Source organism: Malurus melanocephalus, unplaced genomic scaffold (genome assembly GCF_030028575.1).
Source record: "Malurus melanocephalus ecotype Western Australia unplaced genomic scaffold, MMel_1.1 scaffold_622, whole genome shotgun sequence".
NCBI classification, from domain to species: Eukaryota; Metazoa; Chordata; class Aves; order Passeriformes; family Maluridae; genus Malurus; species Malurus melanocephalus.
The window spans coordinates 114930-136688 of NW_026623854.1; the positions used below are offsets into that span (position 1 = coordinate 114930).

General features: G+C 55.8%; 1 protein-coding gene across 1 annotated transcript in view; it reads right to left on the reverse strand.

Annotated features, from left to right (window-relative positions):
* The window catches only part of NTN1 (netrin 1), a 95900-nt gene that overhangs the window by 4844 nt on the left and 69297 nt on the right, over positions 1–21759 (reverse strand). Inside the window, exons 4-5 of the mRNA XM_057383303.1 lie at positions 19677–19730; positions 4710–4784 (exon numbers count right to left, since the gene is read on the reverse strand). Of these exons, the coding sequence (XP_057239286.1) occupies positions 4710–4784; positions 19677–19730 (129 nt within the window). The remainder of the gene's footprint in view (positions 1–4709; positions 4785–19676; positions 19731–21759) is intronic.

A 21759-nucleotide genomic window follows, 5' to 3' on the forward strand; every position in this document is an offset into this window, starting at 1 on the left:
ACCCATTCCAGGGGACTGGGGGACAGCTGGATCCTGGTGACGACAGAGGCTGCCCCATGAACCACATCCCACCTGACACTGACATTCCTGMCCCACAAATTCCCCCTGGATGGTGCCTTCCAGGTCGCACCAAAACATGTTTTTTGGAAGAAGTGGCCGAGTGGTGCCCGGGCTGTGGGAGGGGACAGAGGGTCCCTGGTCCCCTCCTGTATCCCTGGAGCTCAGGGATGCTCCTGGAGGCCTGGCTGGGAGCCTCCAGCCACCACAAAGCCCCAAGGGCTGGAAGCTGGAGATGAAAACCTGGAAGTGGAGAGTTTGATATTAATAAAAACAAAACCCAGCCCAAAGTCTCAGAACAACATTTGAGGGCAGCTGCTGAAGGCTGAAAGCAAAGCAGCGCTTCGCAGCGTTCAGAGACCGTGAGTCAGGGCCCCAAAWCTCCTCAGGCTGCCATGAAAAGAGGAAGCCTGGGGGAAAATTAATTCTTTAATGCTTTTTTGAATTTACATTTGGGGTTTGTGATAAATCTCCTGASTTCAAGGTTTCCCCTGCTCAGTCTGACTCAGGGCTGATCTACAGGGCCAAATTTGTGCCTGTTGTGGAATTCTGGAATATCACAGGTATCCTTGGACATGTCCATGGGAGCTGGAAATTTGGGGAGCATCGCTGTGCTGGCCCCTGGGAAAGATCCCAAGGAGTGGCAGTGGAAACAGAGCAGTTTGAGGGTCTTTAATATGGCCAGGTGGAAGGGGTGCTGGGGACAGCGGTGGCAGGCACAGATGTCCCAACCAAAGGATTTTCTGAAGGCTTGGCTCCTCTCTCAGTGCACAAGTGGAGTAGAGGCCATGTGGATTTTATTCCAACCAGCAGCAAAAGTTGACCCYGACACCATCTGGGTTTGGGAATGCAAAGTGCTGGCTCCTCACTGGAGCAAAGAGTTAAAACAGGATTTTTTTTTCCCCTTTTTTTCAGTTTTTAATTTATTTGGCGGCGGTTTTGCCTCGCTTCGTTTGCCAATTTCCTACCGGTTTAATACTGGAGATTTATGATCCCTAATCCCAGCCGGCCTGGGTGTGCCCTGGTGCTGGGGGACCCCTCGCTGCCCTGGCTCTCCCTCAGCACGTGGCTCCAGCAGGGACTGCTCAGCTCTGAGAATGGGATTTCTCCACATTCCSGAGCAGTGGAAGGGGCTATGAGCACCGGGGTTGGTGCTTGCCCCCAGCCTTGGGTTTTTCTGGGGRTTCAGGTTTTTTTCCCCCCTCCCTCCCTCTTTTCAAGCTGCCTTTTGAAAACACTTTTGCTTTTTTCCAGCAGCCCCTGCCAAGCTCCTCTCGACAAARGGGGTGACTAAGAGAAGGCTCCGCTAAAGGAAGGATTTTTTTACTTTTTTTTTTTCCAAGAAAGGGCAAAGTGAGCAGATGATCTCACCTTTCAGATGAGGATTCTGTTCCTCAGCCCCATTCCCTCCCCAGTGCTGGGCTGGGGGCATAGGGCCGGCACAGGGGTGACACCAGGGACCACATGGCTGGGACAAAAACATTCCAGCATCATCCGTGCAGGATCAGGCCCTGCTGCAGCACAGGCAGCTTACAGTCAGGGGGAAAATGAAGATTTAAAGTTCCAGGTTTCCTCTACCACCACACAGAGAGTGGAAAAAGCCCCAAAATCGGGCTGAAAATGTGGCACCTAAGGAAGTAAAGGACTCTCCGGCATCACCTGGATCAGCATCATCTGCTCTCATCTAATAATCCCCTCTGCTTCTGGGAATCTCCACCCGCAGTGGGTTCAGCAGGGATCCCTTCTGCTTCCTCAGGATTTAACTGCCCCCAAGCCAGCAGACCCCTCCTCTTTCCCTGGTTTTCTGGGAGCTGAGTGACCCTGCGCTCCCCCACGCAGCCAAAATAAACCCAGAAAAAGCTTTTCTGCCTCTGTTGCTGCCTSTCCCCCTCCCTGAATCTCCCTCCCCGCGTCCTGTTTCACTCCAAATATTTGCACCCAAACCCATCTCGCGGGGAAAAAGCCCAATTTAAAATAAAAAGAAAAAAAAAAACGCAAACCCGACAAAAACAAACAGATACGAAAAATAAATAAGGGAAAATATCCCCTTTGAAAGGCTGAATGAAGCGGGGAGCTTAAAAGCCCCATTGAGGAGCGCGGGGCGGATGATAGCTCCCGATTGAGCCCGGGGAGAAGGAACTCTGTTCAAGCTAATTAGGGCCTTTTAGGACATTCAGCGCAGCGATGCCAGCAGAACGGTGAGGAAAAGAGCCTCCTAATTGGCTTCCTGCTGGGGTGTCAGTCCCAAAGTCTTTATTATCCCTCCCTGCACCTTTTCAACCCTTTCTTCCCTGCCCGGCCCCGCTGAAAGCCCGGGCTGCCCCGGCAGCGCTCACCCCACTGCCTCACCGCCGTGGGTTGTCCTSCAAAAAGCAAATCTGCCGTGCCTGAGGGGCTGGTTGGGGCCGTGGGGCTGTCGGGGACCCTTCCATGGCCGGGAAGGTCGGGTGGGAGCACCCCAGTCCCAATCTGTCCCCCTCACCCTCACCAGCCCWAGCAAAGGGCTCTGGCTCTCCTGGGAAGCCGCAGCAGTGATGCTGAGGGATAGAGGAGAAGGCAAAAGCTCTTTCCAGCTCCCCAAATCACCGCTCCAGAGGGATCTCTTCCCTGCTCATTGCTCCAGGGGTTTCTGGTGCCTGGGACACCTCTTGAGGCATCCACAGCCCCCTAGGGTTTGCTGGAATCTCCAGCAAAAACGAGTGGGAGCTGCCACCCAAACCTACGCTGAAACCCTGTGGGAGCTGCCACCCAAACCTACAGTGAAACCCAGTGGGAGCTGCCACCAAAACCTACAGTGAAACCCAGTGGGAGCTGCCACCCAAACCTACAGTGAAACCCAGTGGGAGCTGCCACCCAAACATCCAACAGCCACAGTGAGACTGGATTAGCTGGGGAGTGAAACCCTACCAGGACTGTCCCTCGAGCAAAGCCCAGGTGCTGCTGCCACCAAAACCTCCCAAGCCTCACTCCGAGAGCCACAGGGAAAGGTAACTGCCCAGCTGGAAATGCGCTTCCCGAGGGATGCAAGTGACTTTCTGTCCTCCTTCCCACTCTCCCAACCCCTGAGGCCAATTTGGACCAGGAYAGGTCTGATTTTCTTGCAATCACTAAGCTGATTTCTCCCCTTTCCAGAGCTCAGCCCTCAGGAGATTCTGGAGAAGCCAGGTGGGAAAATGAAGGGATGCACATCCACATGTASGAAAGGTGTTTGTGCCTTATCAGCCAGCAGAGAATTCACCCACAGGAAAATCCCACAGCTTTGTTAGCTGGGGCTCAGCCTCACTCCTGTCCTTAGTAACCCCATCTATATATCCTGAACAGCCTTCTAGCAGCTTCTCACATGCCATTAAACTCTTTTATCCAAGGAAAAAGGCATTCCTTGGACCTTTCCACCATCTGACAAACCTCCAGCAGCTCCTCCAAGGATGGYCTTGGTGGCCACAATCACACTCAGCTCTGGCGGCTCACCCTTGCCAAGGAGGTTTGTTGTCCCTTTTGCCACAAGGAGAATAAATGGGAATGCAAATAAAACCTTTGCTTCCAATCCCTCTTCCTTCCCCGAGTTCACTGRGAGGTGCCAGAGCACAAAACCAACGTGGAGTATCCCTTGTCCGGCTTCTGCTGGGGTCACCCTGTATTTGTCCTGCATGGATCCTGCATGGCCTCACTGGTGACCATGGGAATGAACCCATACCTGAAACAACCCCTGAAACACGAGCAGAGAGGTGAGGGAGTTCAGGATGTGCCTGCTCCAAGGTGGAGCTGGGGAAGGATTCTTGGGGCCCTGATTCCAGAGTCTCCTGGCTTGTCCCAGGGCTGTATCACCCTCTGAAGTCACCTGGGAATTACCAGGGAATTGGATCCAGGGCACAGGGAACTGTGCTCATTCCCACAGCAAAGGACAATCTTTGAAAGCTGTGGCACGTAACAGCACAGTGAGAGGAGAAGGGACATGGTGCCATCTTAGCCCAGAAGACACTGGAAAACACTTGAAATATATGAGTCGCCCTGCAGATGCTGAGACAACTCCCAAACCAGGGTTTCTCGTGTGCTCATCCCAATTTCCCAGGTGACACATGGCATTCCTGAGCCACCAGCCATCACTGCCCAGGGCTGCTGTAGTGGTTAAGTAAAACCTTATAAAACAAGGRCCTTGTTAGCCCATAAAACTCTTGCTCTCTCCTGTTACTTTGGCCAAGCAGAGARGGATTCTRGGAATGATTCAGCTAAACTGGARGTGAAAAACAAGTGACATAATCCCAGAAAACAAGGGATAGAGCGAGTGAAATCTCACACCTTGGTGTTTGATGGCTGGTTCTGACCATCACATGTTTCTGGTGCTGGTGGGTAAAACGCTTCACAAGAATGTAAACCCATAACAATTAATGATTTTTTAAAACACAGTTTTTTGCAATAAACCGATTCCTCTTTCCACCTGCCTGGGGGATGCATGTCGTTTCTCATTACCATAGGATAATAAGAAAAACAGGGTAATGAGAACATTTTTGCCCTCTTCAAACCTGGCAGAAACCGTTCCCAGAGCTGTGGTTGGGACCCAGCCTGGGCCAGGTGAGTTTGGGGACCCTCCCGAGGGGACGCTCCTCCTCCACACCCCTCGGGTGTCACTCTTCCTTGGCAGAGGGGACACTCACCGTAGTCTTTCTTGCAGTACTTCTTCATGTTGATCTTCAGCTTCCCCTTGGAGGCTTTGCAGTACGAGTCACAATCTGCACGGACAAAGGGGGAGGGAAGAAAACATTAACAAAACAAATTAGCCTTAAAATGAGGGCTGGGGGAAGGGGGGCCGGCTCAGAGCTGCAGCCTGCCCTGAATAAGCAGCGTGCCTGTGATATCCATCTGCCAGCCCCGCTCGGGTCGGCTGAGAGGGCATTCAGAGAGCCCTTCCTTTCTAAAGAAAGCTGCTCACAAAGGAGTCCATCCTCCCTCCCTCCCTGCCATCGCCTCCCCGGCCGCCTCTGTCTTCCTGGGAGACCCCGGGGCCTCCCTTATTGTGCCACCCAGAGMTTTGGAGAGCCACACAGATTCCCCTGTTGTGAGCTCCCGCCGGGAGCCTGCCCGCAGCCCACAGAGGCCCCATTGTCACCGCGGGCCGGACCCATGGCAGCCTTTGGCATTCATTGCCGCGGGACCGGGGCTGGGGTCAGCCGGCCACAATGTGGGTCAGCCCGGGGAGCAGCAGCCCATGAAGCATTAGCGGGGCCTTGCGGTGTCCACTCTGCTGCTGTGTGCAAATCAAACACCCCGGCAGGAGCTGGCCATTGCTAATGGGCCCCACTGCCGGCATGGGGATGCACCGGCCTGGCCTGGGTGGAGCAGGGCCGGGAGTGCAGCCAGGAGGAGCTGGGCACTGCCACCTGCACTGCCACCAGGCTGGAGCTGGACACTGCCCCCATGGCACTGCCCCATGGCACTGCCACCAGGCTGGAGCTGGACACTGCCCCCATGGCACTGCCACCGGGCTGGAGATGGGCACTGCCCCATGGCACTGCCCCCATGGCACTGCCACCGGCCTGGAGCTGGGCACAGCCCCCTGGCACTGCCATGGCCCTGGAGGCTGGCATGGCCCTGGAGCCCAGAGAGAGCTCAGCCCTGCCCTGAGAGCTACTGGTCCCCCAGACCTGCTGCTGCAGTGGGTGGGCAGAGCCCTCCAGCCACCACTGGGAACATCCCCGTGGCACCATGGCCATGCCAGTGTGGGTGGCTGCAGAGRAGCCACCCCATGCCAGCTGCCAGGATTGGGGTGGGCTCATGACGTGCTGCCCATGCACATCCCATGGCTCCTCAGCACCCACAGGTGCCACAGAGGCCCTGGTGCCACAGAACCCCCTTATTCAGGGCAAAAGGTCACACCTGTGAACAGCAGGAGGCCTTGGCACACTGATGGCCCTTGGACACTTCCATCTCTGCCAACACAACCCCTCCCCGGCCTCAGCCACCTCCTTACCCTCCTTTGGAYRCTCTCCAMTGGCTCAATGTCTTTCTTTCATTGTGGTGCCCAGAACTGCCCCCAGCAGTGAGGTGAGGCTGYCCCAGCCCRAGCAGAGCRGGACAATCCCCTCCCTGCCYRGCCTGATGCCCCCAGGACACCRTGRCCCTTTTGGCTTCCAGGGCACTGCAGACTCAGAGCCAACTGTCCCCCRACCAGGACCCCCMGGTCCCTTCCCATGGTGCTGCATTCCAGCCTCTCCCTCCCCAGGCTGTCTGTACATCCAGRGCTGCCCCATCCCAGGTCAGAACCTGGTGCTGACACCAAACGAAGCTGGGAGGGGACAATGAGGCCCAGAGCTGGGCAGTGGCTGCAGGGCCATGGCTGCAGCAGCATCTCCCAGCCATAGCCCTGTCTGCAGCTCTGCTGTGCCCACAGGGGCTGTGCCCACAGGGGCTGTGCTCATGCCAGCCAGCCTGGGGACAGGCCCGTGATCTCAGAGGGGATGCTCAGAGCTAGCCCGGGTGAGGGGGACACCCAGGGCTGCAGATGTGGGGCACTGGGTGCTCTGAGCCCTCTCAGCTCACCAGTCCCAGTTAAGGAGGTGTCCCTGAGCTGGAGGTGGGTTCAGAACCATGGGGAGCTTCATCAGGTGGAGAGGAGATGCTCTAGGAAATCTCATGGACCCCAAATCCAGAACTCTCCTCCGGCAGCAGAGCCAGACCCAGCCTGAGGGAAGCAGCAGCTTCTCCTTCATCTGGAGTGGGGGARCCAACAGAAGGAAGCCAGGGACCTGGACACCCAAATAAGGGTTGTGCCAAGACCACCAGGAGCCCTGAGCACCAGCCCCTGTGACTCCTGTGTGCCCCAGCCCCTCTCAGTGTGGCCATGCAGAGTCCCCATCTCAGCCCCATGGCTCCCTGCTGTTCCCACTCCTCAGCAGAGACCCTTGGGAGCACAAGACTCCAAGTTCCTCCAGCATGACCCAGCCAGGGCCAAACCCAAACCCTGGGATTTGAGGTGGGGTCCTTCCTCCTCCAAAAGCCCCAGCTGAGTTCTCTGCCCAGCTACAGCCCAGCACCTCAAATGCTGAGGGCTTCCAGCCACTGATGCCTCCCATTTGTTTTTCTCATTTAACATGACTGAACATCAAGTAAAACTTAAAATGCGCTGAGAAATGAGTGGCTATTCCATAGAAATTGGAGTTCAGTGGATGGAGATTAGCTAGCAAAGTCCCAGTCATGCCCAGGTGGCAGGGTGCCACCATGCAATGGGACACGGCTGCCTGGTGTCACCGAGCTCAGGGAACAGAAACGTTCCTGATCCARCACACTGCTCAGATGTTCCTGACCATAAATATCAAAGGAAAAGTCTGTCAGGGAACTGAATGTCTGTGTGGCAACCTAAGGGCCCAGGGAAGCTTCCCCTGAGCTGTTTGGGGGAGCAGGGGGTGACAAGGRACACATTAGCCATCAGCTGCTCCACCGGGCTGCTGGCACCACTCTGGCACCCAGACTGTCGATGCCCTTAGGACACCAACGTGGCTGTGATGAACATGATGCTGGTTATCCCTGGCACAGAAATCCTGGAGCTCTGCAGATACTCCTTGCTGCTGTCACAGCTCAGCCCCYGGGCAGAACAGCAGGTGACCCAAGGACAGGTGGGCAGTGAACAGTGGAGCAGGGATGAGCTGGAGCTCTGGCTGCTCATCCCTGCTGCCCTGGCCAAACCAGGACAAGCTGTCCAGCAGTTGGCCCCGAGCACTGGGGGTGGGCAGCAGCTCCCCACTACACACCCACAGCTCAGCCCCACAAGGGACCCCAGCAGCCAGGCTGGGGCAGACCCACCTGGGGCAGTGGATCTGGGATCCACTCCAAGAACAGCAACCAGAGACACCACTGCTCGGCAGTCCAGGCCAAAACCCTTTCCCCACAGAAACATCCCTGAGCACAGCTGAGCTTCCCATCCCTGCACCTCTGCCACGATAACTCCACTCTGYCTGGGATTACAGACCTGCAGGGAAYCCACTCAGGKCTGTTTGCTAGCCAGGGAGCCTGTGGGGTGATGGGACACACCCACACACCCTGCAGGATGGCACCACATGGCCATAGCACCCACAGCCTCTTGCTCCTGGGCTGACAACCTGGGGCTTAAGGCACCCAGCTCCAGCCAGGGCTGACCCTGCTTTGCCTAAACACAGYCCTGTCCTGTCCTCTCCTTCTCTTGCTCATTCCCCAGCCCCAYGGGTGGTGCCAGAACCTCAGCTGGCTCGAGTTGAACCAGCCTGGCCAGAACCAGYGGGTGTAAATCACCAGGAATCAGCAGATGCCAGCGCTGGTTCCCGTGGGTGGGGATTTGTCCCAGTTCATTTCCTTTGTCTCTCTTGTGGAGAGCTCTTCTGCATCCTGGGGGACGTGGAGATTCGGGGAGGCCTCTTTGGGAGGGCAAATGGGATTTGTCCAAGCCAAGCATGGTGCTCTATGTGTGTGGGGTGGTGCTGCGAGGTCCCTCTGGCTTGGGCACAGTGCATGGAGAGGACTCTGCAGGGACAGACCCTGCTCTCCTCATTTCAGCAGTTTGGGCTCTGGGGAAGCTTTGCTGAGCTGCYGCTCTCCAAGGGAAAGTGATGGTGGAGCTGAGGAAGGGATGGGAGTCAGGAGCAGCCAGCAGAGAGGGGAGGAGAGGATGGATGTGGAGCTGTCAGTGACTYGTGGGTGAGCACAGGAGACACAAATGATACTCTTGCACAATTTGTTCCCAACTGTTTATGTGACAAACCTCTGGAGTCCCAAGCCTTGCGTTGCCTGGCTGTGCCAGAGGTTCCCTGCTCCTGCAGGTGCCTCTCTCCATGAGGCTGCAGAGGAGCAGCCAGGGATAACCTGCCTGTGCAAGGTGATGCCAGGGCCAGGCCAAAACTAGGCTGAGAATTAAAGGAGCTGCCTGAAGTAGACCCTTTAGTACCCAGCTCCTGTCCAGCAGGTCCTGCAGGGGTTTGGGGGGCACCAGGATGGGCTCGGCCCAGTTCTCTGTCCCACTGTGCTGCACAAGTGTCCCCTGCACACGGGGTGCAGAGAAAGGCTTGSTGCTCACCGTGTGGCTGTCCAGCCCTGTCCTCCCAACACTGTTCAGCCCTGTCCTCCCCGCCCTGCCCCCTTCTCCTGGCCTTCTATGGCCCTGTCCTCCTTGGCCTGCCTAGCCTTAGCTGCCCTCCCTGAGCCCCTCTCAGCCCGTGTCCAATCCAGCCACCCTTCTGTAGCGCCCAAACTCTCCTGGCTACAGCCCCACGTGCAGGACAAACCCATGGTGCCACCCAAGCCCCCTCCTCCAAGCACTTTCCTCCCCGAGTTTGCTCAGCTGCACAAATATTCCAGCATAAATTCCCGCTTCAGAGCCGCAACCCCAAAGCACAACCAGCCCTTGGTGCCTTTTTTTTTTTTTGTCAGCCCTGCATCCTGACGCGGGGACATCCTGCTCCTCCCCTCCAGTTCCCCGCGGCCGAGAGCCCCGGCCTGGGGCAAAGCCCAAACTCCCCGCGTTTCCCAGATAAACAGAGCGGGAGGGGATGGGGAAGAGGCTGCTGGAGCTACTTGTTCGCAGGGGGAGCAGGTGGCAGGCGGCTGCTTCGTGTCGCTCGCAGCTCAGTAAAACGTGTCAGCACAGCCTTCAGCAGCTTTGCAGCTCAGCCCATCCCCTTGATAGAACTAATTCTCTGGCTGGGCAGAGAATTTTCACAGCTAAACACCTTCTTTGTTTTGCTTAATTTCTTTTTTTTTTTCTCCCCAGAAAGTTGAATTTTTTCTGTTTAAACATCTTCATTTCAGGCGGTTGTTTGAACAAGGTTGCTGTGGTGAGGCTGAGAGCTGGGGGGTGCTGAGTGGCCATCCCATGATTTGTTAATGGATCCCCCTCTGATGCTCCCAGGGCTGGGCAGGAGGGAGGTGCTGGCAGCAGAGCTGGGGGTGCTGAGTGTTGTTCCAGGGAAGACCCTGCAGCAGGCGCCTCTTGCTGCGCTTGCAGTTCCAAAATCAGCTTTGAGCCGTTGCGAAAGCCACATGTCGGGAACGGAAATTAAAGGCCCCGTGCTTCTGACATGATAGAGCGATTAAAGCCACATTTCTTGGCCTGGGTACCTAACTGGAAATGCAGATATAAGGCTTAGATCCCCGAGGGGATTCAGATTTCTAATCCCAATTTATGCAGCTAAATTCCTATTGATTTCCCCCAGGTAGAGCCCTAAATGCCTTTGTGGGCTGCGATCCAAAGTGGAGGTGTTGTGGCTTAGGAGGGAGCCCCAGCCGTGACAGCCTGACCTCAGCACTTGGGGGTGAAGGGCATTTTCCTGCCTTCCCTCCCAGGGGATTGTGCTCTCCGGGGGCCCTGAAGGTGCAGGTCTGTGTAGCCCCATTTCCCATTGTCATGGGGTGGCATGTGCAGCCAGACTGAGCCACTAAATGAAGGTGCAGCTCCAAATATCAAGTCCTAAATCTGTGATTCCTTCACCAGAGAGAGCAGGACTGAGAAAATGGATTGGGGTCCCAGCCACAGTTAGAGTGGGTCAGTGCACATCGGGTGGGACTAGTTTGATTTTCTCTAATGCACGGGGAGGCTGGTGGTGAACAGCTTTCAGATTCCTGCCCTTTTGTCTGCCTCCCCAGTGTTACTGGTCAGAAATCCTCTGYCAGGGGCTGCCCCTCACAGTTGGGGTGAGCAGCAGTGACCATGGGGGACACAGCAGCTCTCAGGTCCCCACTGGCTCTGGACAAATCTCAGCTGAAGAGAGATTTCTCCACAGGTGCCCCTAAACCTGTGCATTGCTGCAACTCCTGCCTTTCCATCAGCCCCAGCTGCGAGAGGGTCTGTCCCCTCTGAGGGATGGGATTTGTGTTTTAGTGCTGTAGAACCCCCACCAGTGCCTCCAGGGGGAGGAAGGTGCATTTTTGTGCATTTTTGTGCATTTTTGTGCATTTTTGAAGCTGGACCCAAGCGATCCCTCCCTTCACCAGGAGCTGGGGAATCCCAGCTCTCAGCTGTGTCTGTGCTCTCAACCACAGCCCTGGGCTGGCTCCCTGAGCCCATCCAACAACCACAAAATGGTTCCAGGTGCTCCCGAGGACTGCTGCAGTCTGGAGTCCTGTGGGGTGTGTGGGACATCATGAGCAGCTGCTCCGTGGGTCTGCAGAGCTTCCTGCTGCCCCATCCCCACGGGACTGAGCTCCTCCAGGCTGTTCAGACTCTGGAAGGAAATTCCCAGCACCTTTTAGAGGCAGCAACCCCACATCCTCAGCTCATGCAGAAAAGCACATGGATCAGAAAGGGGGTGCGTAGGGRGAGGCAGCCCTTGAAGAGGGCAGGGGCACAATATCTCTGTGTGTACCTGCTCTGGGGTTGAGCGTGGGCACAGAGCTGGGTGCTCAAACTGGGCATGAAAACCTTTCTGTGAGCTACCCCACAGCATCCCAAAGGCACTGGGGAGCCGCACTCCCAGGGGTCACAGCAGAAAATGCAGTCCAGCACTGGGACAGGACAGGATCCCCCTGTAGCCCTTATAGCAGGGACGCCTTTGGCTCTTGGACCTCTGCAGATCTCTCCAGGTGACCATGAACTCCTGTTTCCCTTCCTACAGCGCTGAAGCTGCCTCTTGCTTCCATCCCCAAAGAATGGCTTTCCCATCTCCTCCTCAGTCCCAGGCAATGGCTGTTAGAGTCATTTGGAGAGCTCCAGCTCTGCTTGCTCCAAGCTCCTGGCTCTCAGCCTGTGCTGACCACACGTCCTGAGGGAGGGGATGCTCTGGAGCAGCCCTCTCCTTTCCCAGGGAGCATGGACGGGCTCATCCCTGCGGTGTCTGGCGTACACAGCACACAGTGACTGTGAGGGATCACCGCTGTAATTTAATTTGGGCTGGGCTCCTCTGGGAGTCTTTGTCTCAGAGCTGACTGCTTTAATATAAAGAAGCTTTARTAAAACAGCAAAGCTAATGCAGGGAATCCTTCCCAGGTTATTAATTTCAGCAGTGGGATCACTTCTCCTGTGCTTTGCTGCACCCTCGCCTAGCGATTGAGTGGAGCAGGAGTCTGTTCTCACTACAGTCGTATCACTACATGGGGTTGGTATCACCAATTGGGTCTGGTATCACTCATTGGATCTTCTATCACCGATTGGGTCTGGTATCACTCATTGGGTCAGCTATTACCAACTGGGTCTGATATCACTGATTGGGTCTGGTATCACCCATTGGGTCTGGTATCACCCATTGGGTCTGCTACCACCAATTGTGTCTGGTATCACCAACTGGGTCTGGTATCACTCATTAAATCTTCTATCACCAGTTGGGTCTGGTATCAGTCATTGGGTCTGCTATCACCAATTGGGTCTGGTATCACCAATTGCATCTGGTATCACTCACTGCCTCTTCTTCACTCACCTGACCATGAGCCATCTTTGAGCACGATGCCCTTTGCAATCATCACATGCCAATGAGTGYCCTTCATCCCTGGCCAGCTGCAGGACAGCACGGTGGCCCTGGCCATCCCTCCAGCATGGCCAGGAGCTGGAACAGGGAGGCACATCCCTTCTGAGCCTTGGGCCTGGGAGGAGCTGGGGCTGGGCTGCTGCAGCCATGCCTGCTGTGTTATCTACAGGAGGGTCCCCACGTCTGAAACAGGCTCAGCTTGTGGAGCGGGGTTCCAGGGGCCTGGATCTGCCCACAGAGGCTGTGCCAAGCCTGGGTGCCCAGCAAGCCTCTCGCACTGGGTTGGATTTAACCAAGAAGCTGTGAGACTTTTTGGTCTGTCCTTGGTCACCTCCTGGGCTGTCCCAGGAGCTGGGCTGACTTTGGTCACCTCCGAGCTGGGAGCAGCAGTCTCCAGAGCTGGCAGGGGTCTGTCCCACTAGCTGAGATGGGTCTGTGACCACTCTGCCAAGGCAGGGGCACCTGCTGGGCACCAGAGCATCTTCCAAATTGGGCTGAGGCGCCCTTGGCACCAGCACAGGAGTGTGGGGGCACCGAGACCAGCCCTGCCCTGTGCCACTCTCCAGCAGAGCAGGAAAAGCRGGAGGACTTATTTCCACTCTTGTTTGTTTATTTGTTTGTTCTGGTGCTCTGCAGACCCAAACCCTCCCCTGGGACCCCACTGCAGCCCCTGGCAATGGATACACAAAACCTTCCGTGCAGGATGCCAGGGCTCCTCGGGAGCAGCTGGCAGGAGCACCTCGAGCCTGCCTGCAGCGGGTCCCCACCATCAGCGTGTCCCAAAGATGCCCGGGCAGCAGCGCGGCCGCTCCGTGCCCGCTCTGGGAGCTCGCTGYCCCTGCTGCGGGAGGAGAATCCCGGCCAGGCAGCCCCGCCGAGCGAGAGCCGGGCCCGCAGATCCCAGCGGATAACGGCCATTAACCTCTCCCTTGGAACAAGAAGGTGCAAATGAGCCCACAGTAGCCTCCTTTCTTCTGGCTGAGCGAGATTGATTGAAAAACAAATTGGCGCAAATAAAGCATGTAATTAGATTAAAGCCTCTCGCCTGGAGCGGCTGTAAAGCGGCAGCGAGCGATTCCCGGGAGCCCGCAGCCCCTTCCCACCTCTGCMGCCCTAGCGGGGCCCGGGGACCAGCAGCCCCGCTGCTCCAGCAGGACCCCAGCACCCCCAAGATGTGACCGGGCTGTCCCCACCACAGCAGGGGAACGGCCTTGGCAGGCTCCCTGTGATCGGCTGCTCCCATCCCAGCTGTGGCCCGGCAGCACCCCGGCACTGGCTCCGGGCACGGTTTGGGTTTACTTGGTCCATCCCGGGGAGCCCTGGGCCTGGTGTGCAGAGGGAGAACCCCACATACACCGCCCCAGCCCCCTGCGGAGCTGCCCCGTGCCAGTTTGGGGTGGGGACGAACGGCCTCAGGGATTTCTGGGTGTTTCAGGACAGGGGTGCCCAGAGCAGCTGTGGCCTCATCATTTCCTGTGGCATCCCAATTTCCCCAGATCGAAAGGAGCAGGAGGCAGGCAATGGCTGCTGGTGACACAGTGGGGACAGTCCGGCTGTGCCAGACACTCACTGGGAAATGCTGCCCTGGAAAAAAACCCTGCACTGGGAAACCAACCCTGCACTGGGAAACCAACCCTGCACTGGGAAACAAACCCTGAACTGGGAAACAATCACTGCACTGGGAAACAAATCACTGCACTGGAAACAATCACTGCACTGGAAACAAATCCTGCACTGAGAAACCAGCCCTGCACTGGGAAACAATCACTGCACTGGAAACAAACCCTGCACTGGGAAACCAACTCTGTACTGGAGACAAATCCTGCACTGGAAACAAACCCTGCACTGGGAAACAATCACTGCACTGGGAAACCAACCCTGCACTGGGAAACTCTACACCAGCACGGAGTTTTCCAGCTCATCCACCCCAGCTCTGCCCCCTCCTCTCCACTCTCCCAGGACCACACTCACATTTCCTGCCCCCTTCCCACARGATCCATCCCAGTGCTGAGCCCCAGGACACGCTGAGGACATGGGGTGCAGATCCAGGGGTGCTCTGCYGAGAGCACTGCCAACACCATGAAATACATTCTTAGGAAACCATCTGTCCTCGGGAGAGCTGAGCGCCCCATAAATTCCTGCCTGACAGCAGCTCCCAGCTGAGTGGGAAAATCACAGTTTCTGTTCTTGGGGAGATGCAGAAACAGGGATCTGTTGCTGGAGACAAGAACTTTGTGTCACCAGGGGGAATCAGCCTCTGGAAATGTCCCAGGATGGAGAGAAGATCAGTTTCTTTCACTTCAAAATCGTCATCATGAATTTTCAGATGTGTTTGACAGTGGTGCTGAGCTCGCCAGTCCTGGCTCTGAAGCTGAGGCCTTGGCTATGGTGTCCAGAGTTTATGGGAAGCCAGGAATGTGGGGATGGAGGGATGTGAGATGGAGGAACGGAGAGATGAAGGTATATGGGAATAGAGGGATGTGGGAGGGAGGAATGGAGAGATGAAGGGATATGGGAATAGAGGGATGTGGGATGGAGGAATGGAGAGATGAAGGAATGTGGGGATGGAAGGATGTGGGATGGAGGAATGGAGAGATGAAGGGATGTGGCAATGAAGGGTTGCAGGAATGGAGGTATAGGGGGATGAAGGAATATGGGGATGGAAGAATGGAGGGGTTTGGGGGTGGAGTGATGCAGGAATGGAGGGAGATGGGGATAAAGGGGTATGGGGATGGAAGGATGGAGGATGTGTGGATAAAGGGTTGTAGGGATGAAGGGATATGGGAATGAAAGAAWAAGGAGGTGGAGGAATGGAGGCATTTAGGGGTGGAGGGAATCAGATGCAGGGATGTGGAGTTGGAGGGATGGAAGGATTTAAGGGTGGAAGGAATTTGGTTTTGGGATGTGGGGTTGGAGGAGTGCAGGGATTTGGGAGTAGAGGGATGCAGGGATGGAGGAATGAATGGATGTGGGGCTGCAGCAGCCCTGCACTGGGATGATTAGAGCACGGTKCAGTTGTGCAGGAAGCTGATCGGCATTCCAGCAGTTTTGGGGGGTGTTTTAGGTTTTCCCCCCAGACTTTCTGAGCTGTTTAGAAGTGGCCAGGATCTCCCTCACTGGAAGCCCCTCTCTCCTATTGTGCTGCCAGCCTTACACGGGGGATCACCGTAAGAATCCTCCTTTCAGAGGCAGCTGGAAGCTGCTGATCAATCAGTCAATCACACAGTCCATCCATCACCTCGCTTACAGCCCAGACAAGGCAGAGAATGCCCGTGCAGAGCTGAATGAATTCCTCCTTTCAGTGGGGGATGGGTACAAAGCTGGAGAGCCCCAGGCTGGGCCCAGATTTACCCCGGGCTGAATGAAATGACGATTTCCCCTCCCGACTGCACGGCAGGGAGCCAGGCAGCCCTTTATTCMTGGGCTGTGGGATGCTCCCGGCTCTCCAGGGCTGACACTTCCTCAGGGCCAAAGGCTCGGGCTTTTCTCCCTCAAGTCCCTCCATCCCTGGATTTGGAGCATCCTCCCCAAGGACAGCCCCAGCCTGGCAGCTCCCCCGAGCCAGGAGCCCTTCAGGGATGAGGCTGAGCCCTGTTCCCAGCTCCAGCCCTGCTGATCACACACACACACTCCTGCTCAGGGAATATCAGTGCTGGGGGATGGCTGGGACAGCTCCCTGCTTCCAATCCGAAGGAAAACTCAGGCTGGCTCCTGTACTCCTGTCCCCACACTGTCATTTCCAAGCAAGCCTGGCACCCTTGTACATGTGGAGGCAGCTGGAGGCTCACAGGGGTGACTCCTCATTTCCACCCGCTGCAGCTCACAAAGAGGAGCTGTGGGATATTTAATCCTTTCCTACTGTGGGATATTTAATCCTTTCCTACTGTCACTTTTGCCTCGGAGCTTTTGCTGCAGTGGAAGTCACAGTGTWGGTGTGGCCGTGGGCTGGGGACAGKWGGCCTCAGGCTCTGCTGGGGGGTGCAGCTGCTGTGCCAAAAAAAGGCCCCACAAAGGATGTGCAGGTACAGGAGGGTTGGCAGGCTGGAAATGAGGTGGCTCTCAGCTGTCTGAGCCCCTGCAKTGGGAGCAGGGGGGGTTAATCCAGGGGATTCCCTGGGTGATGCAGGTGCTGGGGGCAGCCCACCCAMAGGACCCCTTTTTCCTCCTTGTCTATCCATGGCAATGGGCTGTGAGCCTGTGGCCACCCACTGAAATCTGCATTTTACCCTGCTGCTGGGGGTGGAGGAGCCCATTGCTGCTGCTCACCCTGGATGTGTCCCAGGAGTGGTGGAATGGACCTGGGAGTGTGAAACTCTGGGAGRRTCACCTCAGYCTGGGCATGGACAGGMAAAAATTGCAGCTTTAGTCATTGAGACAAAAGAAAAACCACCCTTTTTCAGGGCAGAAATACCCTGACTGCCTGCAAATGATGCTGAAACAGGAGTTCAGCGCATTATGGAGGCCAATTTTTCCCATTTCTGGCTCCTGGGAGAGGATTCTGGCTAAAATTTGGATCCCATAGCATGCAACCAGCTCTACACTGGGTCTCCTGTGCCCTCTGGGAAGGCTGCACCCAACARCCAGAGCTGCTCTGGGTCTGTGCACCCTGGGGGAGCCCCAGGGATCACKCAGAATGGGCTTTTCCCTTCCCTGCATTTATATCCAGCCCCTTCCTCACCATCCTGGAACAAAAGAGCCCAAAATGACATTTGGAAGGGTCAGATCTGGTTTCGAAACTGCAGACGTTGATTTCCAAGGGAAAACCATGTGAGTTGCATCAGTCCAATCACCTGGTTTTATTTAAGCTTGCTGGCTGAAATCATCCACCTCAGATAATAATTCCTGAGTAAATCTGGATTTGATTCAGATAAGACAGGGAGTGACTGGCAGGTTTGTAAACCTTCACCCCCACTGCTATTTTTGTTTGCCCCTTCACTGTGGTCTCTTCTCTCAGACAGGGACCAAAAAAGGACCTGAAAAGGCTCCTCTTGCCTGGCAGCAAAAATGAGGAGCAGYCCCTCATTATCCTCCAATCTCCTGGAATGGGAGAGCATGGATGCATTTCATCTAAACAATTCAGTTTTGAACTGTTTTCCCAAAYTGATTGGGACCCATGAGAGTTAAGCAGATCCAGGCAGGACCCCCCACRCCAAAGCTGACATTGTCCCACCCCTCTTTCCAAGGCCAGCTCTGGCCTGTGTCCTCTGCAGTGTCTCAGGTGGGAGTGATGCTCCCTCAGCTCTTGRCCACTTTCTGTCCCTCGTGGCCACGGGTACAGGATATTGAGCAGTGCCTCTCCCACCACTGGCTGCACTCAAAGTCTCCCACTGACGGCTTTTTCCATCTCTGATTTGCTCCCATGGAGCTCTGGCTTGTGGACACTCTGATTTAGGGATTGGCCAAAAAGCCTCACAATTTCAGCAGGGTAGAGGCTGGAGCTGAGGGGTGCCAGGACACAGTACCATTACAGTTCCCTGATGAGGAAAAGGGATGAAATAGGGAGGGTTCAAACTCCTCAGGCAAAACGGTGCTCAAAAACTCCAATAAAATCCCTGTGAGAAGAATTAGGATGGGATGGCAGGCCCATTGGGTTGCTCAACTTGGCTCAGGTTTCACTGGGCTTTCACTGTGAGGTGGCACAGGAGGGATGGACTGGTCACTCCTCCGGGCAGGGAGCGGGGACATTCAGCCCTTCAGGGACACAGGGATCCATGAGACCCTGTCCAGGCATTTGTCATCACCCCCAGAACATGGATGACCCCCTTTCAGCCTCTAGACAGGGCTCCTCAGCTAAGGGAAGTCTCTGACCCTGCTGGGATCCTCTCAGCTCTCAGCTTTGTGTGAACTCAGCTGGGCTTTAGATCCCCAAACAGCCCCTCTGCCACGGCAAGGATGTGGAATTGCTCTGTGTACATGGGGCAGAACTGGACTTTTAAATCAGCCCTATGGAGAACCCTGGGATCAACCTTCCTGTGGCACTGGGGACTGGAGGCCTTGTCCCTTTGCTTCCTGGGTTTCCCCCATGGGGCTGCTGGTGAGTACACAGCCTGGGTGACAAACCCTGCCAGGGACTCAGCTCAGGGGTCAATCCGAGGTGACATCCATCACTTTCATTACGAACTCCCTAATTTATGAACCCTCCTGCACTGCTGAGGCAAAAGTAAACAGCTTTCACACCTCTTGCCCTTCACATTTGCCTTGGGGCTCAAATACCAAGGGAACCTCCAGGCAGTGGGACCGGACAAGTCAGCCTTTCCTGGGACCCTCTGGCTCCTGCTGTCCCCTGCTCAGAGCCATCCAACCCAGGACAACTGGAGACAGGGGAGACCCTCGGTGATGTGGAGGGCAGGTGCTGGCCCTGTAGGGGTGTAAATCAGGAGGGGAGGATGGTGGGGTGCAGCACAGTGCTGCTGGGGGAGGTGATGGTGATGTTTGGCACAAGAACAAGGAGAGGGAACGGGAGGACGGAGATCCTGTGATGTGCCAGAGCTTTTTGGGGACAATCCCCTGGATTGCAGCTGCCACCAATCCGGTCATCCCAGTCCAGCAGAGCCATTCTGCTGTCCCTGCAGGAATCCTGCTCTGAATGGAGATGCTTYTCCTGCTCTCCCTGGCACCGAGACACCTCTCCACACAGGTGTCCCCAAAATGCCCCAAACCACAGCTGTGCCCCACCCTGAGGACATGAGGACACTGCTGTGACATACACAGGTCACATCAGCACCTCAKATTGCTTGGCACAAGAAATACACAGATCTGAGCAAATACCGGGAATGCTCCTATGCAGTGGTGAGCTGTAATAACGTTTTTTTTTTTCCTTTTGGAGGATTTTTAGTTGCCTGGCCCTTTTCCATGGGAAAACTCAGTGGAACTGCTCTCCCAGCCTCTTGAGGAGGTAACCACAAAGTCCTTACCTCTTTTCCATCAAGTGGTTCCACATGGATACAACACTGGGTGACCCCTCTGTGCTCACAGAGTCAGCACCTCTGGGAAAATCTCCTGCACCTTCCCTGCCCTCCCAGTTGCTCTGAGGRACACCAGTCTCTCAGGATGCTCCACGCTTGTTTCCAACACATTTGGACATGCAAGGAAACCAATTGTACTGGTACAAACAACAGGATTTATGTATTTAATGCAATTTATCTCGAGGGGAATGATTGCTGAAGAGACATTTAGCACCGAGATGAAAAGCAGAGAACGTACCTGCGGGCTCCTCTGTGCTGCTGGCGGCCGTGGTGGGGGGAGCAGCCGGGATCTCTGCAGGTGCACACAGGAACAGAGAGGAGAGAAAAGAGGAGCAATTATTGCAAACCCCAAAGAGCCTGCTCCCTGCCTGTGCTGCATGTTCCCAGCCATGTCTGCCAGCAAGGAGGGCTCCCAGCTATAYACCCCAGCAAGAGCCCCCAAACCAGTACACCAGGAACTGGGGAACCAGGCATCCTTCGAGGGTGTTGCAAAGGGGATTTTTAACAGAAACATTTGGCTTGTGGCTGTGTGCTGCACTGTGCCCAGCCCCTGTGGATGCTGTCCCTCCCTGTCCCTGGGGTGTCCCCTGCAGCTGCTGTCTCCRGTCTGAGGCAGTGCTGGTGTGAGGCAGGGTGCAGGTACAGCACTGCAGCTCTGCTGGGATGCGAGGGATGCCTCCCACATTTAAAGGGAACACAAACACATCTGGTGCCAATTCCCTGGTCCCTGGCTCCGATTTGGAGCCAGCTTTCCAGAGCTGAAACCACATCGTGCTCTGGGATATTCAAACCCAAGCCTGGCTGTGTGCATTGGTGTTGAGGGGATGGACTGTGGATGGAGGGAGCTGCATGGTCCCAGCTTTGCAGGACGCTCTCCTTCCCCAGCTCTCACCATGGACATACTGYCTGAATTTAGGGCACGGTGCTGCCATTCCCATGAATTCCTGGGAACCCTGGAGGGGAAGCACCCCACCAGTCCAGTCTGAAAGAGGAATTTAGGAATCAGCTGGGAGTGGGTATCTGCCTCTTTCTGCTTGTGCTCTTGGAAAAGTGCAAGGCCAGGATTACTGGAGTGTGTGGCGGCAGCTCGTAGGGGTGCACCCAGTCAGCATCAGGGGATTTTTGGGGTCACTCACCTTCATGGAGCTGAACACAGCACAAGACACGGTGCATGGCTGGGCAGCACCCACAGCCAGCACTGCCATCCCAAAGCCAGGGCTGGGTGGGTGCTCGTGCCTGGCCTGAGACCAGACCCCACTGGGGTCTTCCTCCCTCCCCCAGGGTGTTTTTTTCATGGCTACAAATCTCTGGGACAAGGGAATTACACAGTGGTGAATCCGAGAGTGACTGTGCCCCTGCAGGCAGGGTGGCAGCCCCTTGCCAGGGACAACAACCCGGTGTCCTTGCAGAGCAGCGTGGGCAGGGACCGAGCCCTCCCCTCCCCACATATCCCACATGTGTGAACTACATCCCCTCCCACTCACAGGATTTGCTGAGTGACACTTCTCAAGGATGGAAATATGTTGGTTTGGGTTTTTGTAGGATGAGAGCATTGCGAGTTGCTCATATCCTCACTTTAATTGCTCTCACGTCATCCATGCAGATCCAGCTCCCAACAACTGCACAGTGCCTGGATGGCCTGGCTTGGAAAGGATTTGGAGCAGAAGCTTTGGCCCCTGGGCAAGGATGTTTCACAGTGACACCCAAGTAAGCATCCCCCATGGGTGGCAGGGCTGGACAGGGCAGCTCTGCCAGGCTCACGCCAGCCTCGAGCCAGGTCAGCAGCTGCCTGAGCACAGCCCTGCATGGGCCATGTTGAAATCCTGGGCCTGTCTTTATTTAGTGCCCTGGATCCCAAGGGAGCTGAAGCAAGGAACAGTTTAGTCTGTGCTTTATCCCGGCCCTGGGGAAGGATTCATGATAAACCTTTGTGCATACTGGCTGCAGAGCARGCTGGAGCCACAGCTGTACTTCTTGGGGACACAAGCATCTGCTTTGGGCTCTGGCTGTCCCATTGCRACATGGGGAAAAATGAATCTCGAGTGACCCAAAACCACCCTGSAATGTATGTTTACTTCAGCAGGAGAAGGTGGAGAAAGGCAGAGTTTGGCAATGGCCATGCTGAGAGAACAGTGTGGGAGCAGAATGTGGGTTCCAACAAAGGCTTGATCCTTTCAATCTTCACTTTTCTTGTTGGGCCTTTATTTCCTTTTACCAGCAGGGAATCACCCTCAAGGGGAGAAGTTCTCCCATCCCATCCCATCCCATCCCATCCCATCCCATCCCATCCCATCCCATCCCATCCCATCCCATCCCATCCC